This window comes from Corapipo altera, unplaced genomic scaffold, assembly GCF_003945725.1.
Source record: "Corapipo altera isolate COAL_440 unplaced genomic scaffold, ASM394572v1 57, whole genome shotgun sequence".
Classification (NCBI taxonomy): domain Eukaryota; kingdom Metazoa; phylum Chordata; class Aves; order Passeriformes; family Pipridae; genus Corapipo; species Corapipo altera.
The window spans coordinates 1,070,663-1,089,440 of record NW_020884905.1 but is presented as its reverse complement, the minus strand read 5'-3'; the positions used below and the strand labels follow the sequence as shown (position 1 = coordinate 1,089,440).

The window sequence follows — 18,778 nt, the reverse complement described above, 5'->3', positions numbered from 1 at the left end:
TGGACAGGAATATTAAGTATTGTAAATCAATTATCATGCAATGCAACAAATCTGCTGAAAATCAGCAGCGGAGTCAAACAATGTTAAAACCATTTGTGACTAGTCTTTAACTGAAGGAAGGAAGGACAAAAAGCATGTTTAGATTCTTATGGACAAAGACTCTGCTGTTGGTGGGACTAAGAAACCTGTTACATGTGCGAAAAAGACAAGGCATGTTACACCTTTAAAAAGGGCCCTCGCCCAGGAACGTTTCCTCTATTCAGACACAGCTTTTAAATTATGGTATTTTGAAATATAACCTCTACATCATATCCACATGTTGATTAAATAGCTGACGTTATGCAAATACACAAGAAGCAAATACAAGAAGGTTAGTTAGATCAGTTAAAAGATCTATTATGCTAATTTTTTTTTTGCAGTATCATCCTACTTAGAAATACATTACATGCTTTAGAAGAAAAAAGATGATTTTGAAGAGCTATCTTCAGTTAGAGATCAAATCACATTAGTTTGCATCAACAGTTCTAAGAGAAAACAAGAAACAAAGAAGCTGGCTTATATAGGTATTTTATTATCAATTAGCTGTATATGTATATATATATCTACATTTCAAAATTAATCAATATTTTATTAAGGAAAACTATTTATAACAAAGTACATGAGAAAATTCTTTATAAGAGGTAGAATTACCTTACCATTATTCTATAATTCATATACAGTATATTTTATATATATATGCACACACATATGCTACTTCGTGTGTGTATATGTTACATATACACAGTTGCAAAAAAAGTACAGTAAATTTTATTCAATGATTTTTTTTAGTTGCTCTCAGTTTTGCTTATAAACACTTTCAGTACAAATTGCTATAGCAATTTATGATCTGATCTTTTTAAAAAATGTTGTAGCACTTTGTCTTTACTTCAGTTGTAAAGCAAATGCAGGGCATTCACAGGTCTTCAGGAAAAAAACCTGACAATTCAAGTTTTACTTTCAAGTTTCTGTAGACACTGGGAAAACTAACAGGTAACAAATCTGTTTTGGTTTTGTCTTACAGATTAGTGGCAAATCAAATCATCTCATTACTTTTCTTACTATGCCCTTGTGGAGTTCTGAAAATTTTATACCTGGTCTCTAGGACCTCACTGTAACACCATTTCATTCTAAGTCTAATTGGTAATAATATCTGATTTAACTATATGTTACAGAGCATCTTTATTACTGGCAAAAATATTCCATGATACAGGAGGTTACCTAAACTATATATTTAACAAAAAAACTAAAGGTGTATGAAGCATCCAACTGAGAAATGAAAATTTAATATACTTCCAACATTTAGTGTGTGTTGCTAAGGAAATTGTACACATACTGCCAAATGTAGATTCAAAACATGCAAGTATGCAGTGCTGCTGAATTCATTGTATATGTACATTCTTACCAACTTCAGTTTGGTCTGCCTTCATTTTTGCAGTATATATTCCATAGCAAAATTTAACATTCTACATCAAAACCAAAACATTCCTTTAAGACAAATTGAAAGTCTTAGTTGTACAACTGAATCATTAAATAAATTACTTTCTCTTTGCAGTGAAATATGTAACTACATCCTATCTCAACAAATATTTTCCCTTTAGTTTTCTTTCATGGTGTTTCCTTAAGAAACATTAGGAGCTGAAAGTGGAGAGCAGACTATGTATCAAGTGCTTTTAGTTGATATTGTAACAGCTAGTCTCTCATTAGTTAGGATTTCCATCAAGTTACCAGAAAACCAATTAGTAAAAGAGTAATTACATGAGGCTTCAAGCAATAATGATGGACCCATTAAACAAGAAAAACATCTTGTTCATAAAAAATTTTTATATCTTTGATAAACATGTACAAATTCTTTAAAATACACATTTGTGTAGCAAAGTAGACACTAAATTAAAATATATTCTAATTTTTACATAATTTTTATAGTTTACCAAAATATTCTCTTAATACATATTTTAACACTGTACACAAGTTAATAAATGTCTTAATGAAACTCATTAGAAATATGTTCAAGCTGTTTCAACATAAAAATTTAAATGTGTATATAACATGGGGTAGTAATTTCCATAAATTCAACATCAATGCATCTGCAGTAGTCATTAACAAGAAATTTCTCCTGGTAAGAGGTCTTCTCTTGGTGTTAAGCTTGTATTGAAGATTCCTCCTCTTAATGAGCAGCTTTTTTTCAGTTCTTCTCCTTCATAAAGAACATCAATTTGAAGAGCTCAGCAGGCTTCACCAAAGCAGCAAGGCTTTAGTACTGAACATACTCAGACTGAAGGGACTGTGCAGAGAAGAAAAACCAATTAAAACTCACTGAAGAGGTTGTATTTGGATATAATATGTATCTTTCACTTAAAGATAAGGAGCAGAGGAAGGACAAGAAGGAGAAAAACAGAATTGGAGGGGGATCTGAATCTCTGCACAGGTACAGATGAATAAAATAGAAGAAACTAAAGTCTGAATCCATCAACTTTCCTATATCTACACTTTTCCAAACAAATTCTTGAGATTCTTAAAGAAAGTATAAAAAGTCCTCTAAAATACCACATTAAAACAATACCTTAAAATATGTTGAGAACATACATGATAGCTGTTAGTATAATTGAATTGTTTCCCCTTATCCTGAATGAGAGTCCAAGTGCTACTGTAAAAAATTAAGCATACCTTAGATGTTGATTGAGATAATGATACAGGAAACATATGGTGTAGCTAATTACTGAGGGGGGAAAAAAGCTACAACAGCACAATTATGCATATGCATAAATTTATCCATGCTTACTAAAAACAGATGAAAATGAAGCACTGCAAATGTTTCATCTGGATTAGTAAGAAGTCAGTATAATTAAGAGGAAAGTATAACCTGGTCTACTGTATTTATTCTGTATTTGCTTACATTTCTGTTTTTACTGAAATCTAAGGTTTTATTAAAAACTTATTAATCAGTTTAGACACTATCCAAACATTTTATTAGCTCATACATGGATGTGTTTAAGAAGTCATTCTGATGAATAATAAGTCTTATATGAGAGAGCTCATCGCTGTATTAGTATGGTTATAAACAAATAGCGAATAAAACCCCCAAGCATATTTTAGAACTGCAGCAGAATTAGGGAGAACTACTGGAGATCAACATGAGTCCTAAGACAGATCAGAACCTCAGAGTCTTGCCTTCCGTTTTCCTACTATTCCTAACCAGTCACTACAGAAATGCTCTTTGGCACCCATAGTGAAACCCATTAGTAGAAGTGCATAACAGATATATAAACTTATAGAGTTCTAACTAATATCACAAAAACACTTTTTCCCCTATATCATAAATCTTAATGTATATTTCCAAAGTTGTCTTTTAAATGTATTTTCACATCTTGAAGATCTGAGACCATCTGGATATTCTTTCCTAGGTTGAAGAAGAAGTGCTGTCACAGCATATAGATTTGAATACCACTGACTAAAAAGGGTCTGGTTTTAGTAAAGGCAAGGCAAAAGGAATAGGTCTTCATTAATGAGCACTTGAAACTTCTGCCCTCTTTCTTAATGATCCTCTAAGGTGTCTCATTTTCAGATGTGTATTTTAATAATAGACAGTTACACTCAATTAGAGCAGTATTTGAAACGCATTCATGAAAACTGAATTCCAAGTAAAGCTGATTAACAAACATTAAAAAGAAAGGCATGAAATTTAATTCTATACTCTCATATGTTGTACAGTAATAGATTGCTTATTGCTAGGACAGATGAAAGATGACCAGAAAGCACTGTACACTTTTGGTGATCTTAAAAGCAGTCAGTGTTCGCTGACAAAGAACTGTGAGCACCAGTCCTTTATTTTTTTATTTTCTGAATATACAGAAATAATTAAATCTAAACAGGATTATTTTCCAAATTAAGATCCATTTATGTGACTACCCATAAAGTTCTATTACTAAAAACACAGTGATAGCCCTAACAACTCAGCTATTGTAAAGTACAGATACTCATTTTTGAGTTTGGAAAATTAAAATATAGCAGGGAAGGCTTGTTGTTCTGGTGGGTTTTTTTGCTTCTGAGGAAAAGTAATTTGTGCTCTTAGATCTCTTCACATGTCTGAAGAGATTGACTATAACGTTTCAAAGCCTGTAATTGAGATTTTTTTCTTTTTTTAAATCTTTTGAGGAGTTTTCTATTTTAAAATTTACATTTGCCGTGACTCAAAGTATGGCCTATGATTCTGAAAGCATTATTAAAAACAAAAAGCCCCAATCCACTTTTACAAGTAATATCTGGATTTAACAAAATCGTATTTAAAATCTTATTGAAATAGAGGTAAAAATAGATGGAAAAAGCAAAGAAAACTGACTGCTGAATTGCAATGGTGAGTATAAAATCAATTAATGGAGTCAAAGTCTCAATGTGTTCTCCTACAGTGGTCCCATGCTGTGTCATGTTTGGCATTTTATACCCAAGTACCAGACATTTTACCGAAGAACTAAGAATTAAGACACAAGGATATCTAATGAAGTTCATGTTAAAGCAACTACTTAGATCACTAGGCACAGACAGCCTCCTGGAAAAGAAAATAAGCAACAGATCCACCCAGGCACTAGAACTGTATTTGCACACATTCAACTTCAGGATCAAGTCAGCTGTGAGTTACCTTTAATAGGGAACAGCCCTGTAGGATTTAGGGCTATTTGTTAAGATTTGAACATGTACTTTTCCCAGATAATTGCACAAATGTAATTTAAGTTTTTTGCATTGTGCATCAACTCTCCCAAAACACTGTTGCAATTAGGAGTGTTGCAGTAGGCAAGAATTACTGTGAATACACAAGACCCAATAAACTAATTCAAGATATATTACAGAAAATACAGACATGCTCGAAGTGATCCTTTGCATCTGCTAAATTTACAGATCAGTGAGATGCACTAGCATTTGTCCATCTTTTTGCAAACGCTGTCCTGAATTAATAGTAAGTTCTTATTAAGAGAAACTATTCTACAGGTATAATGATATATATGAATTTTAAAGTACTGCTACCTTTCCCTTTTTTTTTAAATGTTTCAATCGCACCAGTTTCCATGACAGCTATAGAAGCAAAAGGTGACTCATCTTAAGACTACCCAGTTACATATTCTCCAATGAAAATAATTTTTAAGAAGTGATATTTGAATTTAGAGATTTTTTTTTTTAAAAAGTAAAAATCTTATTACTGTACCTTAAAAGTGATTCTACCTGAAAAGAATAATTCTGCAAATTATAATTGTGAGACATTCTGTTTAATCAAAACATCCAATTTGTAAAATTTGCAAATAAAATATTTATTCTATTTGGCTAGAATGGCAAGTTTTCCATTCTTTGAAAATCAGCTTTTCTTTCAGTTCATCAGCATAAACATGCTAAAAAGAAGTGGATTTTAAGCTTGCACTGATGAAGGACAAAAACCATTAGGAAAAAATATATGGCTGACAACAACAGGAAGTCATAGTCATGGTTATTTCTTATTGTTCTTTTTTGTTAAATGTTTCATTACAAAACAGAAAAACAAAAAAAAGAGTAGTGAATAACTCTCTTCCATACTAGGGGGGAAAAAAAAGTACTTGCATAAAAATGAAATTCAAAATTTTCTCACTAATGAGTTTGAAGAACATAAATGAGAACTGAAAAATTACTGTCCTAACCATCTTAAAATGCTCCTGCACCACTGATGTTGATAGTTAACAAAGAGGGACAAATAAGAGTGATAAGGTGATTTTCTAAAATAGAGCATGTGATTACAGCTGGTTAGCTTGATATCTAAGTCAGGTAAGGGAGATTTTGCCAATAAGAGAGAGAGGTAATTAATCATTCAAGAGTCCTTTGATGAGCTAACTTAAGTGAATAAGCATAAAGCACCAGTATATATAATAGACTTCTGTCAGGTACCTTATCTGATGTGCTCCAATTAGAATTCTGTTTAATGATTTCCACTTCTCTGCTTTCAGTGGTGAAATTGCTTGGAAGCCTTGACAGCCAAACCTTAGTCTTGCTGCAGAAAGGGTTTGTGTTACATTGCAGTTCTTTCTGTTTTTAACAGAATTCTGCCAGAAGTGGTATTAAGGCTTGATGCTACTCCATATTTCACTCATGAGCTTCAGCCCACTGATGCATATCATCGAAAGCAAAATAGCTGGATGTCAGTGGTTGAAGTGGTAAGAAAAAACAAATCTTCTTTGGTTGGCTAATTGGTCCCATTAAAAAGAGGGGATGGTGAAAAAAATTATGCTTTTCCACAAAATTCCACATTAAAAAACCCAAGAAAACCCATGGGGAATGCAGGACATGGGACTAAAATACAAATCAGTATTTTTGATGGCAAGAACTCTTTTTTTCCCCTCCCCCTAAACTTCCAACGTATTACAGTTAAGAAGATAAAACAAGCTATGGACTAACAAGCAGGACAGCACTGAGTAGCAGCTTTCTGGACCAGAAAGATTTTCAAAAACTGAGGAATTTGAACATTTTCCAAAAGGATATTTGAGCCAACTTAGCTTATCAAAAGAAAATCAACTTGGGATGACTAGCATAAGATGTCTTCATGACAAGAAAATAAGATAATAAAGGACTATAACAGTGACATAATCAAGAGAAACAGAAAGTTTCAGGTTAAAAGTGAAATAGTTTTAAGCATGACTGTGTTCAATCAGTGGGACTAATCATTCAGAAAAAATTATATTGTCCTCAAAATAAGCCATCTGTATAAGCCAGTGAGATGCTCCCTACCAGACACAAAGCATTCAGAGACTAAATGACCAAATAATCTACTCTTGTCTTACACATCGTGACATCACAGTAACTACACTCAACTCAGTCAGTTGTGCATAAAATGGGTAACAATTTAGTGTATTCTACTGTGATTGTGAGAGATGCACAGGGCCATATGGTATATTTAGAAGCAAATGCATTAATCAGAACATATTTGAAAAACATATTCCAAACAGGAAAACTTTTAAACCATTATATTGAAGGAATATTACTTTACAGTAAATCAGAAACTTTTACTTTGCTACATAGACTTTGCATGGTATGATTCTTCCTAAGAAATGCTGCTTTTCATATCACAGTATATGTTATATAAAATATCATATTTTTATCTCACCTCACTCTTCAGAGAAGACTGGATATAGAATCTCATATAAAGACCTTGCTGTATTCAACTGTGTATAACCTCTACTCCTCAACAGCAAATGATATCAAGCCAAAAGTTATTCAGAGGTTACACCCCTACATCCTTCCATCCATTACTAAGTCATTAAGACAGGTAGGAAGAAAACTAAAGATGTTCTTAAACAGGAGAAATGTGCATTTTAGAAAGCACTTTTTTCTTCACCGTTTCCCAGTCAACCTAAACTTTATACCATGCTTAACATATTTCATTTAAATCGGTTTTAAATCACTTCACAGTTCTATTGCAAGGAGACAACAATTAATTTCCTTCTTCACCACAACGCACACAGCGCTAAGTCCCTCTCTGCTGTCAAGATGGCTATTTCACATGTTCACCTGCTCCTTTTCTCTCCTTTAAGTTAAGCAGTAACTAACATTCCTTGCTTTTCTCCCTCTTCCTAAATCATCCTTATCTAAGAAGGGAAGGCATGCTACAACAGTGGAAGGGTCAGTTACACTGTAAGCCCAGCCCCCTCCCCACATATATTTGGGAAATTTTTCTGTCACTGCCATTATGTTGAACCTCAAGGGTTTATAAGATTAAAGAGAAACCTAGTGCTAACCTAGAATTTTGTAAATATCTAGATATAGAAAAGAAACAAAGCGGCATCAGTAATTAACTTCTTATCCTATGCTTAAGGAACAAGCCCACTAACTTTGCTCTCATTGTTAAAAATTATTTGTAGCATTAAGGTAAGGCAACTACCTCTCCAAAGGAGATGACGGTTTTTATTTTCAAAATGTTATATTTTCACTGAACCTTTTAAGCTGTTTGATGAAACATGCTTATTGTTCCTGTAATTGTTTATATTGCCATTTAATACTCTTGTAAATTTTGGCCAAATGTGAAAGATGTCAGCTTATTTTCATAACTAAGTCACATTACAGTTACAAGGTGTTTTCTTCCCCTTAGGGCACTGCATGTAGGCTTACATGCATATATTTAATGCATAATAGGCAGCTGTAAGTAGAATATGGAAAAAAAACTCCAAGAAATGCTGCTGGCAGCATATAATTTACAAAAGATAGAACTGAAAAGAACAAGAATGGACTGACTCTCCAAAGAATTATTGTTCATTACATTCAATATGAGACAATATTGAAAATGAGAAATTTAAAAAAAAAAAATCAAATCAGACACTTTACCACTTAGTTATTCAGATGACTGATTGCTCTCTACCACTGCTAGTGTACTACCCTCAACTGGGGCTCTGTCAGTCCTGAGGACTGAATTTCTGTAAGCATGCTGGATTAAAGAGTGGGAACACCTAAAAAGGATGACTCTTCAGAGCAATCAGAATTCATGAACAAATAAAAGACTCATTGATGTGCCTCAAAACAAACATTCCCTGCTTGCTGTGCAGCTTTTCATCCCTCTCCTTATCTCTGTGCCTGAAGTAATTAAATTAATTAGTTAAACTAAAGCAGTTTTCTTGTTCTAGAACTTGTTTCCTCATAGAAAAACTGATATGGTTTTTGTATCCATTAGAAGTCTCAATTATATACAGTTTACCTCAATTCCATGCAGTAGGGAAAAACAGTCACATTAGATGTGAAACAACTTCAAAAAACTGAAAGGATGTGGCAATATTCAAGAACTCCCTTGCAAATAAGTTACTGTTAAAAGTAAAGTTTAAACTCAATGCAGATGACTTGGTGATCCTGAGATCATGGAATATTAGCATTTATTTCCAGATAAGATATAGTAGATAAGAAGCTAAATGTACTTTTCAAATGAGGAGTCTGAAAGCATCAAGTATTTTAAAGAGCTGCTCTAGGTCAAGCACATCCTACCACAGTAGGAAGTATCCACTGACTTAAAGAGAACACAGAATCAAGTTCCCCCGACTAACTCCATTTTCAATATACTTTGTATGTAGGTTAGGTTTCAGTCACATGCAATTTAATTCCACAATAGGACAATGAGAATTTATTTCCTACTGCCATCTATCCTCAGAAAGTGCAATTCATACCCCGAGCTATAAACATGCGGCTTCTGAATTGTAAGAGGTGCCACATCCTAGCTGTTAACATGGGGGTAGGTCCTCCACTTCTGCAGGAAAAAGAGAACACAACCCATGAATGATCTTTCCAGCTGACATCCTAGTTACATGCAATGTGTGTTATTAGCTGCTTTAAGACAGAGACTCACCACACTCAAAACCAGGAGCAGGTGTAACACTAAAATTTTCTTTAAACTGAAATAGGAGAGAGAGGTGCAATATTCTGAAGTTATTATACACAAAGCCAATATTATTTCCAGCGAGTAAAAAAATATAAAACCTGAAGTGTCAGTACTAGTAAACAGAGGCTGACAAGTTCAATTAATTGTAGGCAAAATAGTCTATTAAAAACACTGCACTAAGTTTTATAATTAGTAGGATATCAAATATTTGAAAACTAGAAATTTTAAATTGGTTTTAGATTTTTAGTAGTAGATATATTTATTTTTTCCCTAGATTAGATGAAGTTATTTCTGATTTCTTAATGGGAGTTTCTCTAGTCTCTCTTCTCTACATTTTGTATAGAATCACTTTCAAGTTGCATTAATTTATCTGTGCATCCTCTTTATACAGACTCTTTCACACAAAAAAAAGAGCATAAAATAAGTCCAAGGCAGCACAGTTGTTGAGGAATGCAAACTGCAATGTGAAACCATCAGAAATATCTTGCTCTATACTTTTCACATTTGGTGTTAGAAAAGGACTAGGTTTCAAATCAGCCGGACTAATCTTTCAAATAAGCCCTATCTTTAAGGATGTTTACCTTTTATTATGATACATAGAAAACCTTCTTTAAATCTGTTACTACATGAAGATAAAGATACATAATAAAGTTATAAACTATGTTATGCATAATTTGAAATAAAAAAATCCAAAGGATAGGATGGTCCATTAAAAAAAAAAAAAAAAATCAGAAAAGGTGTGAAAGTTCAGGAGTCATTTATTTTAGTGAACCTTCCATGTACTAGATATTTAAAAGACATGGAAAACCTCCCCAGCTGAAATGATAATTACTTAAAAAGATAACACAAAGGTGTTGTTCAGAAGTGTTAGAGGAAGTCAGAGAATTATGCTGAGTTAAGATTTTTTTTTTGCGACAGTTTTGCTCACAGAAGCAAGGCAGAAAAGCATCACTCAGCTGCCTGGAAGTGCTGTTGTGAGTAGGAACTTACAGGAATTAATTGACTCTGGTATGGTGCTGGAGGAGCTGTAAGGCCCATAAAGGAAGGCTGGTGCGTACCCATCTGTCACGGCGCTGTGCAAACTGCTTTGGCTGCTCAGGTTGTTGCCACTACTGCTGCTTCTGTTGTACAAGTTGTTGTTCAGCTCACGGGTATTTCTGTGTGGCAGCTGCAAGCTGCCGTTCAGGTGGCTGGAGATATGGCTTACAGAAAAACCTGTCCTAGAGCACGATGATGTCATTTTGCTCTCATCATCATCTGAAGCAGCATACAGGTTCCCTAGAGAACTGGCTAGTCTGGAGTTTATGGAAACGCTGAATGGAAAACACATGCAGGGAAAAAAATATACACAAGGTATGTAGAGATATATACAAAAACATAACAGACAATTCAGAAGGCGTTAGGAGAATAACACAGACCATTCTGAAATAATTTGTGTTCGCACACAGGTTCATCTTCTAGCTCCTAAGTAATGAAAAGCAGAATTCTTTGTCAGGAGTTCCCAAGTTTTGCTTATTCAGCACTACCATGGCCAGCTTTCAGCTCTGTCAAACCATATGCACATGCAGGAGATCGTGTTAAAAGGTTTAGGCAGTGTCTGATCTACGCTGAAGTACTTTTTGTACATGTGACAGTTTAGGAACTCCTCTTCTGCTGCTTGAAATCAGTAATGTGGTATAAGCCTTCAAGTAACCAAGAAGTAATATGATAAAATCTGAGAAAAAAAATAGGGTGTCCTGAAATACCTCAAGTCAGTTACTCTCTTCAGGTAAATATTTGTGCCCAGAGTTATTAAAAATGCATTTATCATTCTAAATTTCATTTAACATATATAATTACTTAGGACAACAGTAATAATGGAAATAAATAGCAATAAATCAAAGGTTCATAAAAGTCATATTGATTACCACTCAGTATTCTTCTGAGAGTAACAGTATATTCACTTAAGGGAATACCTGCAAAATGTCTACGAACCGACATAAGCGAAAAAAACCCCCAAAACTTTAGCAATGTAATACTGTTTCTGACAACACAATCCCAACAAAATGCTCAGACCAGGAGGACAGGTTTTAGCTTTTCTTTGTTTTTTAAATCTGCAGGCAACTAAAGCTTGGCTCGTGGAACAGCAAATGACTTTGTAAATAAATTTAAGCCTTCTTTCACCCAAGAACAGCAAGCGCTTCACAGACTGCACGTGTGCTGACAACCAGTGGAGAATATGGTAAGTACTTGAACCAAAACGAGAAGAAGAAAAAAACCTTTTGAGGTTAGATCCTGAGGATGTGGCAAGTCTGCTTATTCTTTCTGCAGATGGTGAGTTAACTGCCATCACTTTGGAGGCCTTCAGAGGAGACATGGATCCTTCTGTGCTACCTGAAGTATTCAGTCTAAAAGGAGTGCAGAGTTTTAGTGAGAAGCAAGATTTTATAATTAAAATACGCATCTCAAACACATACAGTCTAGTCTTTCAATACATAGACTGGTATTTTAAAAAGTGGGAATTCTCAAGTCTGAGAACACCAAAAATGCAACAATTTGGCTGTTTTCAAGTATCTTTTAAAAACAACTTTTCAAATATTCCACTTCAAGAATTTCCCCTGCTGCACCTTATTATACAGTTATAGGCTACTTTTCACTTTGATATTTTATGAAGGCCAAGTGTCCATTTTTTATAGATTTATTGTAAATTTTATCATAGATTTTAAATGTAAATTTGAGAAAGATCACTTTTTGTGCTTATCAATCGAGTATGAGTAGAAGAAAATGACACTGCAGCTTTCATGAGATCATCATCACTTCCAAATGACAGCATGAACGTTTTCACAAAGTTGCACAGAACATACAGCTCCTTCTACAGTGGGGCTCTTAAAGATGAAATTCTTCATGGTTTGAAACTGAGCTGTATATATGTTACACTGGACTACTCAATAATGTTACCATTATGGCTGCCTACAATAGTTTGTTAAAACTATTTTTTTTTTTTTTTAATTTTTGTTTACTTTTTGTTAAATTTTCTCCATCCTTAGACCAGGGCATATTATCATGATCAGACCTTAACAGATCAAAGAACTTGGGTACAAATCTCCAAATACAAGCACAGAAGGAATGGCATTAAACAGAAGTAGCTTTAATTACCAAGAAAGGGTAAAACTGACATTTTCAATGTTAGCCATATGGAGTAATCCAACCCAAAAATCCAGGTCACAAAACTAAAAAAATTGTGCTCTTTTTAGTATTAATGCTTTCTAATGACAGAAATTTTGTCTTATATGTTGTATATTAGATTCAATGGGGTAAAGCATGCAATTTGCAGGTGTTTCAAAAACTTTGTTACCTGCCTATTCCTATTCTTGTAAGCCAGAAATTACTTATCAATTGATGTGATAACTATGACCCAAAATGCTGAAAATTAAGACCCAAGTCAAGTGGTACACATTTATAACTAGAACTTTAAAGTTAATACCTGAAGGGTTGTGATATTGACCTGGTGTGCAGTTTCATGTCTTGCAGCCTAAAGAAACAAAAGCAGCAGTCTTTATCCAAGGATAAAAAGCCTTTCCCCTCTGCCAAAGTATATTTTCATGTCTCAGGCTGGCTTAAAATACAAGACCAAGAGTTAAGAGTTATTGGCAATCACTACCTTAATTTACAGGTAAACAGCAGACAGGTACTTCAGGTTTATTTTCACAGTTCATATTTTTCCTGGTTCAGAAAAGTAATTATAGAAAGACAACTAAGTTCATTGAAGAATATTTTGTTCAAGTCGTAAGTTTTAGAATGCTAGATAAATAGAAATGTGAAGGTTTTCAGATTTTTTTTTTTACATTATCTTTAATGGCTACACAGTAAGAAGAGATCCTGAACAGAGAGACAGAAGGGGAAAAGAAGATAAAAGAAAAAATTAATAAACCAAATCTCCAACTAATAGATATATACCTAGAGAAATTTCCACCACAGACAGTGGTGCAATTTACAGTTAGTACTACTGCCTTAAACAAGATCACGTACTTGCCGCACAGATCTGATAGCATGGACAGAATCTAAATTATGCAAATTACCTCAGAATGACTTAATTACCTCAGAGCTCCAGTTGTAGCAGAACAAGGCCGTCTCCGACTTTTTAAGGCATTGAGCTTATCTCCCTGTGTCATGCCATTCTGAGTTTCCACATCTGCTTTGTCTTCAAAATCATTCTGGGAAACACAAAAGGATGCAAGCAAGAGAATATATCAAATCCTTTGGAGCAGTGTAGTTTCAAAGAACTGAACATCTCCTTCCTGAAGATTAAAATCTAAAAGACTAATCTACCATCCTCTGCATACATCAGCACTACTCTTCGCATAGCTCCAGCAGATTAAATGTGTCACTGTACAAACACACACTCACAGAGGATTTTTGCAGAATCTGACCTCAAAGTCAGTTCAGGATGCTCAAGTCTAATGCCAGCATTTATTTACTTCAAAGAAGTCTGGTTTTGTAGAACATAAACCTCAGCTACTTCGACCATAACTACTTTTAAAGTTATCATCAGCACGGAAGGAAAGCAGTAACACAAAATTTTATGTTATGTACAAATGAGGAAGAAATTTAGATAAAGCTGTATGTCCTACAAGAGGCACTAAAAATCAACTTTACTAAATTACTACATTTAAAAAATAAACAAGTAAAAGTTGTCATGATCTCTAGAAAAATAAGTTTTGAAAAAAAAATCCGATGTGAACTTAATAAGGAATATAGAATGAACAGATTTCAGAGTTTTATCCTATTTGTTCTAGCTTCAGAAAACACTAAACACTCTAAGAAATATTAAAAGTGTATACCAACACTGTTTAAATGCCTATTTACAATTTCAGATTCATCTCAAAATACAATAATACCAATTATACTTCATTTGACCCTAGATCAAGTATTTTTACCACAGTTCCTACTGTGCTTAAGGGAACTCAGTGCTTTGGATAAAACAGAACAATAGTTTATGCCATTAACCAACATAAAAGATTGACAGAAGTAGTAATATGATAGAAGTTGATAAAATGATGTGATGGTCTAACTGTTGCATTAATTATAGGAAAATACAAATATCTTAGCTAGATTTCATTGGATTGTAAGCTAGGCCATTGTTACCTATCATTCAGCCACATGCTGATAAATTTTGTTTCAGTCTTTACCTGCCCTACAGTTACTGCATGTAGCTGCCCCCTCTTCTGATTCTTTGACCTCACGCATTTTGGGGACTGGGAACATTACTTTGTTTTGAGCTTCTAGAGAGCCCTATTTTAATGAGGTCTTGAGATATAACCAAATATCCAAAGAGATAAGTCAAATATTTTGAAAACCGAATGTTGAACAACTTTAATATGACATCTGTAAAAAAGTGAAATACGGGGAAACAGTACCTGTACAGAAATCCATTCAAGATGCTCTTCCAGATTATGACAGTTGATTATTTTAATTTATACTAATAATTATATGAACAAGGTGCTCACTGTATGCCTGGTCTTTCACATCAAGCAAAGAGTTCCATCAGCAACCTAAAACCTCTTTAGTTATTACAGAGCTGAGAAGGGATTAATCAAATGCATTTGACGCAATTAATCTAAACTGTTTCTTACAGATAGTATAGGAAACTACAGTTTAAGATTTTTACTATTTCAGAAACAAGAGTATTTTCACTTTAGTTAAGACTTCATGCCTGTGCTCCCAGAAAGTTGTCATAAGGTCCTTACCCTAAACGTGCACATCACCTCATTGATGCATAATACTGTGATAAAGGGATGGGTGTTTATACACTGATGCATTCTCAATTAGAAACTTGGAATAAGTTTTTAACTAATAGGAACGAAAGCTGATTTTTTGTTTTCCTTCATTCTCAAAAAACTGAAATCCCTGAAAGACTGACTTGAAATAATGCAAACCTTTTGAGTTTGCAAAATTACCTATAACAGTTTTAAATATTACCTGATCTTTTTTCTAATTATGAACTAAAAAAAAATTTATCTGAGAAAAAGCAATCTAATACTAATAAAAGCCTAAACCCCAAAAATCTAAAAGTTATCTACAGCTAGTTATTAAAAGCTCACCTTCAGTCTGTCTGGAATTTTTCCTAAGAACACTTACCTCCCTGTATTGATCCAAGTCTTGTACTTTATTTAGGCTGTCACTGATGGAAATGTCATTCAAGCCACAAAGGACTCTGTTAATGTTTTCATCAACTACTCGCTGTTTCTGCTTTGATCGGATGTGATCTCCCTCCAGCCATAACATTGCTTGCTTCCTTTAGGATACAAAACCAAATCCATTCATATCAACAAATTTTCATAAATATAAAAAAGCCAATATGAAAACATGCTACTCTTACAGATTGCCAACATTTGCATCTTCCATACATCTTCATCTGAAAAAGAATTTTAATGTCTATCACAAAAAAACAAACAAACCAAACAAACAAAAAAAAAACAAAACCAAAACTATGGTTAAAAATAACAACCAAAACCCCCCTGAATCACCAAACAAGTCTGTAGTCATCACAAAAATATTACAAGTACTAAAACTTTATTCCTAGGTGGAATAACTTCATTTTACAAAATCCTTCTGGGAAAAGGAATTTGCAACCACATTTTAAAGGTAGCCTAGAAAACATGCTTGAATTAAATACCTTTGAAATCTTTTAAGATTAATTGCATTCACAGTAACAAACTGATTTGATACATACTTGGGTGGAAGGGTTTCTACAGAAAAATCCCCGAACTACCCCCTTTATTAAACCTCAAAACCTTAAAAGATGAAGCTTTGACATCTATAAAGTTTGGGAGACCAAAGCTGAAAGGGTTTGCTTTTTTGTCAGATGCAATTTTGCAGCCCTGAGGGCAAGATATTTTATATTAGAATGATGGAACTGATGTTTCTTCCCAATCCCGTTTTGACGTTACTGGTGACATTGCTTGAATTTTGTCTGACTGTTGAAACACTTATCTACTACCCTTAGGACATTAGAAAATTCTTACTGAACAATGCTACAGCTCTTAGCTATGAGTAATGTAAGTATAAGTGAAAAAAATCTGAAGTACCTTTGCCTATTTATAAAATCAAACCAAGTATTCAATCCATCAAAACAAGAAAAGACATGGGCCTTGTTTTTCTTATAAGTAAACAGCACTTACTAATCACATTATCTATTACCTTTCCTCATAATTTTGCTCTACTGTGCAAGGTATTTTTAAGAATGTACCATCATCCGAGCATCAGCACAGTGTGAAGATGACTATTCTGCCTCCAGTGAACACTTGTGAACGTTTGTGATTCACAGTATTTTGAATAACAGCAAGCCACCTCTCAAATACAGGAGTGTCCATTAGTTGGAAAATAAATAAAAATCCCTATTCCTGCTCAATTTCTCTTATCCATTACAGTAATACTTCTTTCTCTGATATCCTATTGATTTTAAGATGCAAGGTTGGTGCATCTTTGACTGTATTCACACAGTGTCTAGAAGAGCTGTTGAATTCTCTCTTTTCCAAAGAGACAAATTTGTAGAGGGTTTTCTTAAAATGTTTTCTCTCATAAAAGGGAAAATGCCTCCAAGTAAATATTTTCATGGTATAAGCTCAAAACCAGCAGCATAACCACTGTAATAGTAAATGCACAATGCAGAAAACCACTATGACATTAAACTTAGTGTCTACATCATTGTTACTCACTGCCAGTCAAGATCAAATCTAAAGTTGTATTAAAACCATACATTTGTTTTGCTGACAACTATTAGATTCAAATCAGAAATGTTTCATACATTATGCTAAGGAATCTGTCAGAGATCATAAGCTCTCCACCAAGAACTTATTTAATCTTTAGTTACAAGAAAGAAAAAAAAAACAATGATACCATTTTGAGATTCATTTTAAGTCACAGACTACATATAAAGTCTATTCTTCCTTTGTTAATATTTTAATAAATCCTATTTGTTGACTTAATCTTTTGTCTACATCTGTCCACTTCCAACACACTTGTGTAACTTCTAAAGTCCTGAGAAACAAACATGTAGAGTCTTGAGATTGTGTGGCCCTTAAGGGGACAAAGTGCACGGCGCTCCAGAGAAGCTGATGGCTTCTGAGTAAGTTAGATTTCAATCCCATATTAACTAACCTTAAACATATTGAGCAGATAGTAATATGCAAATGTCAGTAGATGAAGTAGATTCTATAAATAATGCAAGATGGAAAAGAATGTAGAGAAGCAGCTGATTCTTATTAGCAAAGAAGGTGCATATAATACGTACTCTTCCAGGAAGTGTTGCTGGGGTCCTATAATAGAGCCTGGTCGACATATTCTTATCCAAGCAATGGCTTCAGCATGTGTGAACTTGTAGTGTTTCATGATGTAACAGGCAATCAGTGTTCCTGTTCTCCCCAGGCCAGCTACAGAAACAGAAGTATCAACAGTCAGTAGTGAGCATTTCATAATTATCAAATAAAAGTATGGGATGTAAGAAGACTTCTATGTGATGTTATTCACCATCTCAGTATTTGAAGAAAGAATCTGTGATTCAGTATCCCCTTTATCACAGAATTGGATTGCAGTGCTGTATAAGAACAACTATTTCATTCTTACAAAAAGTAAACAGTGCTTAGAAGAACACATGCAACAGCAATCACTTGTGCCACTCAATTCTACTTCATATTTTGTTTAAAAAAAGGCTGATATTTTTCAAAAAAAAGCTGTGATCAAGCTGAATACCAACTTTATATTTATAAAACCAGTAAAAAAACCACAATCAAAGTACCTTTGAGAGGTCAGCACACATACTTAAAAATCATGGTGCAAATACACATCCACATCACAGAGAGCACGTGTCTTCTGAGCCACTTGTTTTTTCTTTTTGAAAAAGTTTTGTTGTGAAACCAACAAAACTTATTCAAAAAACTATTCACCACTATCTATATAAAGAACAATGAACGTTGACCAGGACATAATATTAGATGTCAATAGCTTAAAATAATTTAACCCACTGCCCCCCAAATCACAAAGTAATCCACGTTTTAAGGGGAGAACAGAGAGACAGAAAAACTAGCTTTACTAGCAAAATCTCTAACTATAGAGTGAGGATTAATCTCTTTCTAGCCCTGTGTCTTGTCGACTAGTAAAGCATCACCCCATTTAAACCTTATTTTCCCCCGAGTACAATACTGGCAATTTGCAGTCTCATAGTGGTTGACTGTTGTTTATGCACCAACAACAATCCACATGGAAACTCCCTAAGCAGCCAGACATCTGCTGATAATTCCATACACAACTACGAGCTCCTTACATTTAATCAACAACTAAATCCTGCCCTTTTTTGAAAGTGAAGATGACCTAGGTAAAAGGATGAGGGTAGAA

The 18,778-nt window shown here is 34.0% G+C and overlaps 1 protein-coding gene across 1 annotated transcript in view; it reads right to left on the bottom strand.

The window, feature by feature from the left end:
* Positions 1–551: 551 nt before the first annotated feature.
* CDC14A (cell division cycle 14A) overlaps positions 552–18,778 on the bottom strand; it is a 55,204-nt gene continuing 36,977 nt past the window's right edge. The window contains 9 exon segments of the mRNA XM_027651532.1: positions 552–2,320; positions 9,195–9,274; positions 10,397–10,457; positions 10,459–10,719; positions 11,665–11,793; positions 12,870–12,917; positions 13,484–13,599; positions 15,524–15,680; positions 17,679–17,817. Of these exon segments, the coding sequence (XP_027507333.1) occupies positions 9,242–9,274; positions 10,397–10,457; positions 10,459–10,719; positions 11,665–11,793; positions 12,870–12,917; positions 13,484–13,599; positions 15,524–15,680; positions 17,679–17,817 (944 nt within the window). The 3' untranslated portion in view covers positions 552–2,320; positions 9,195–9,241.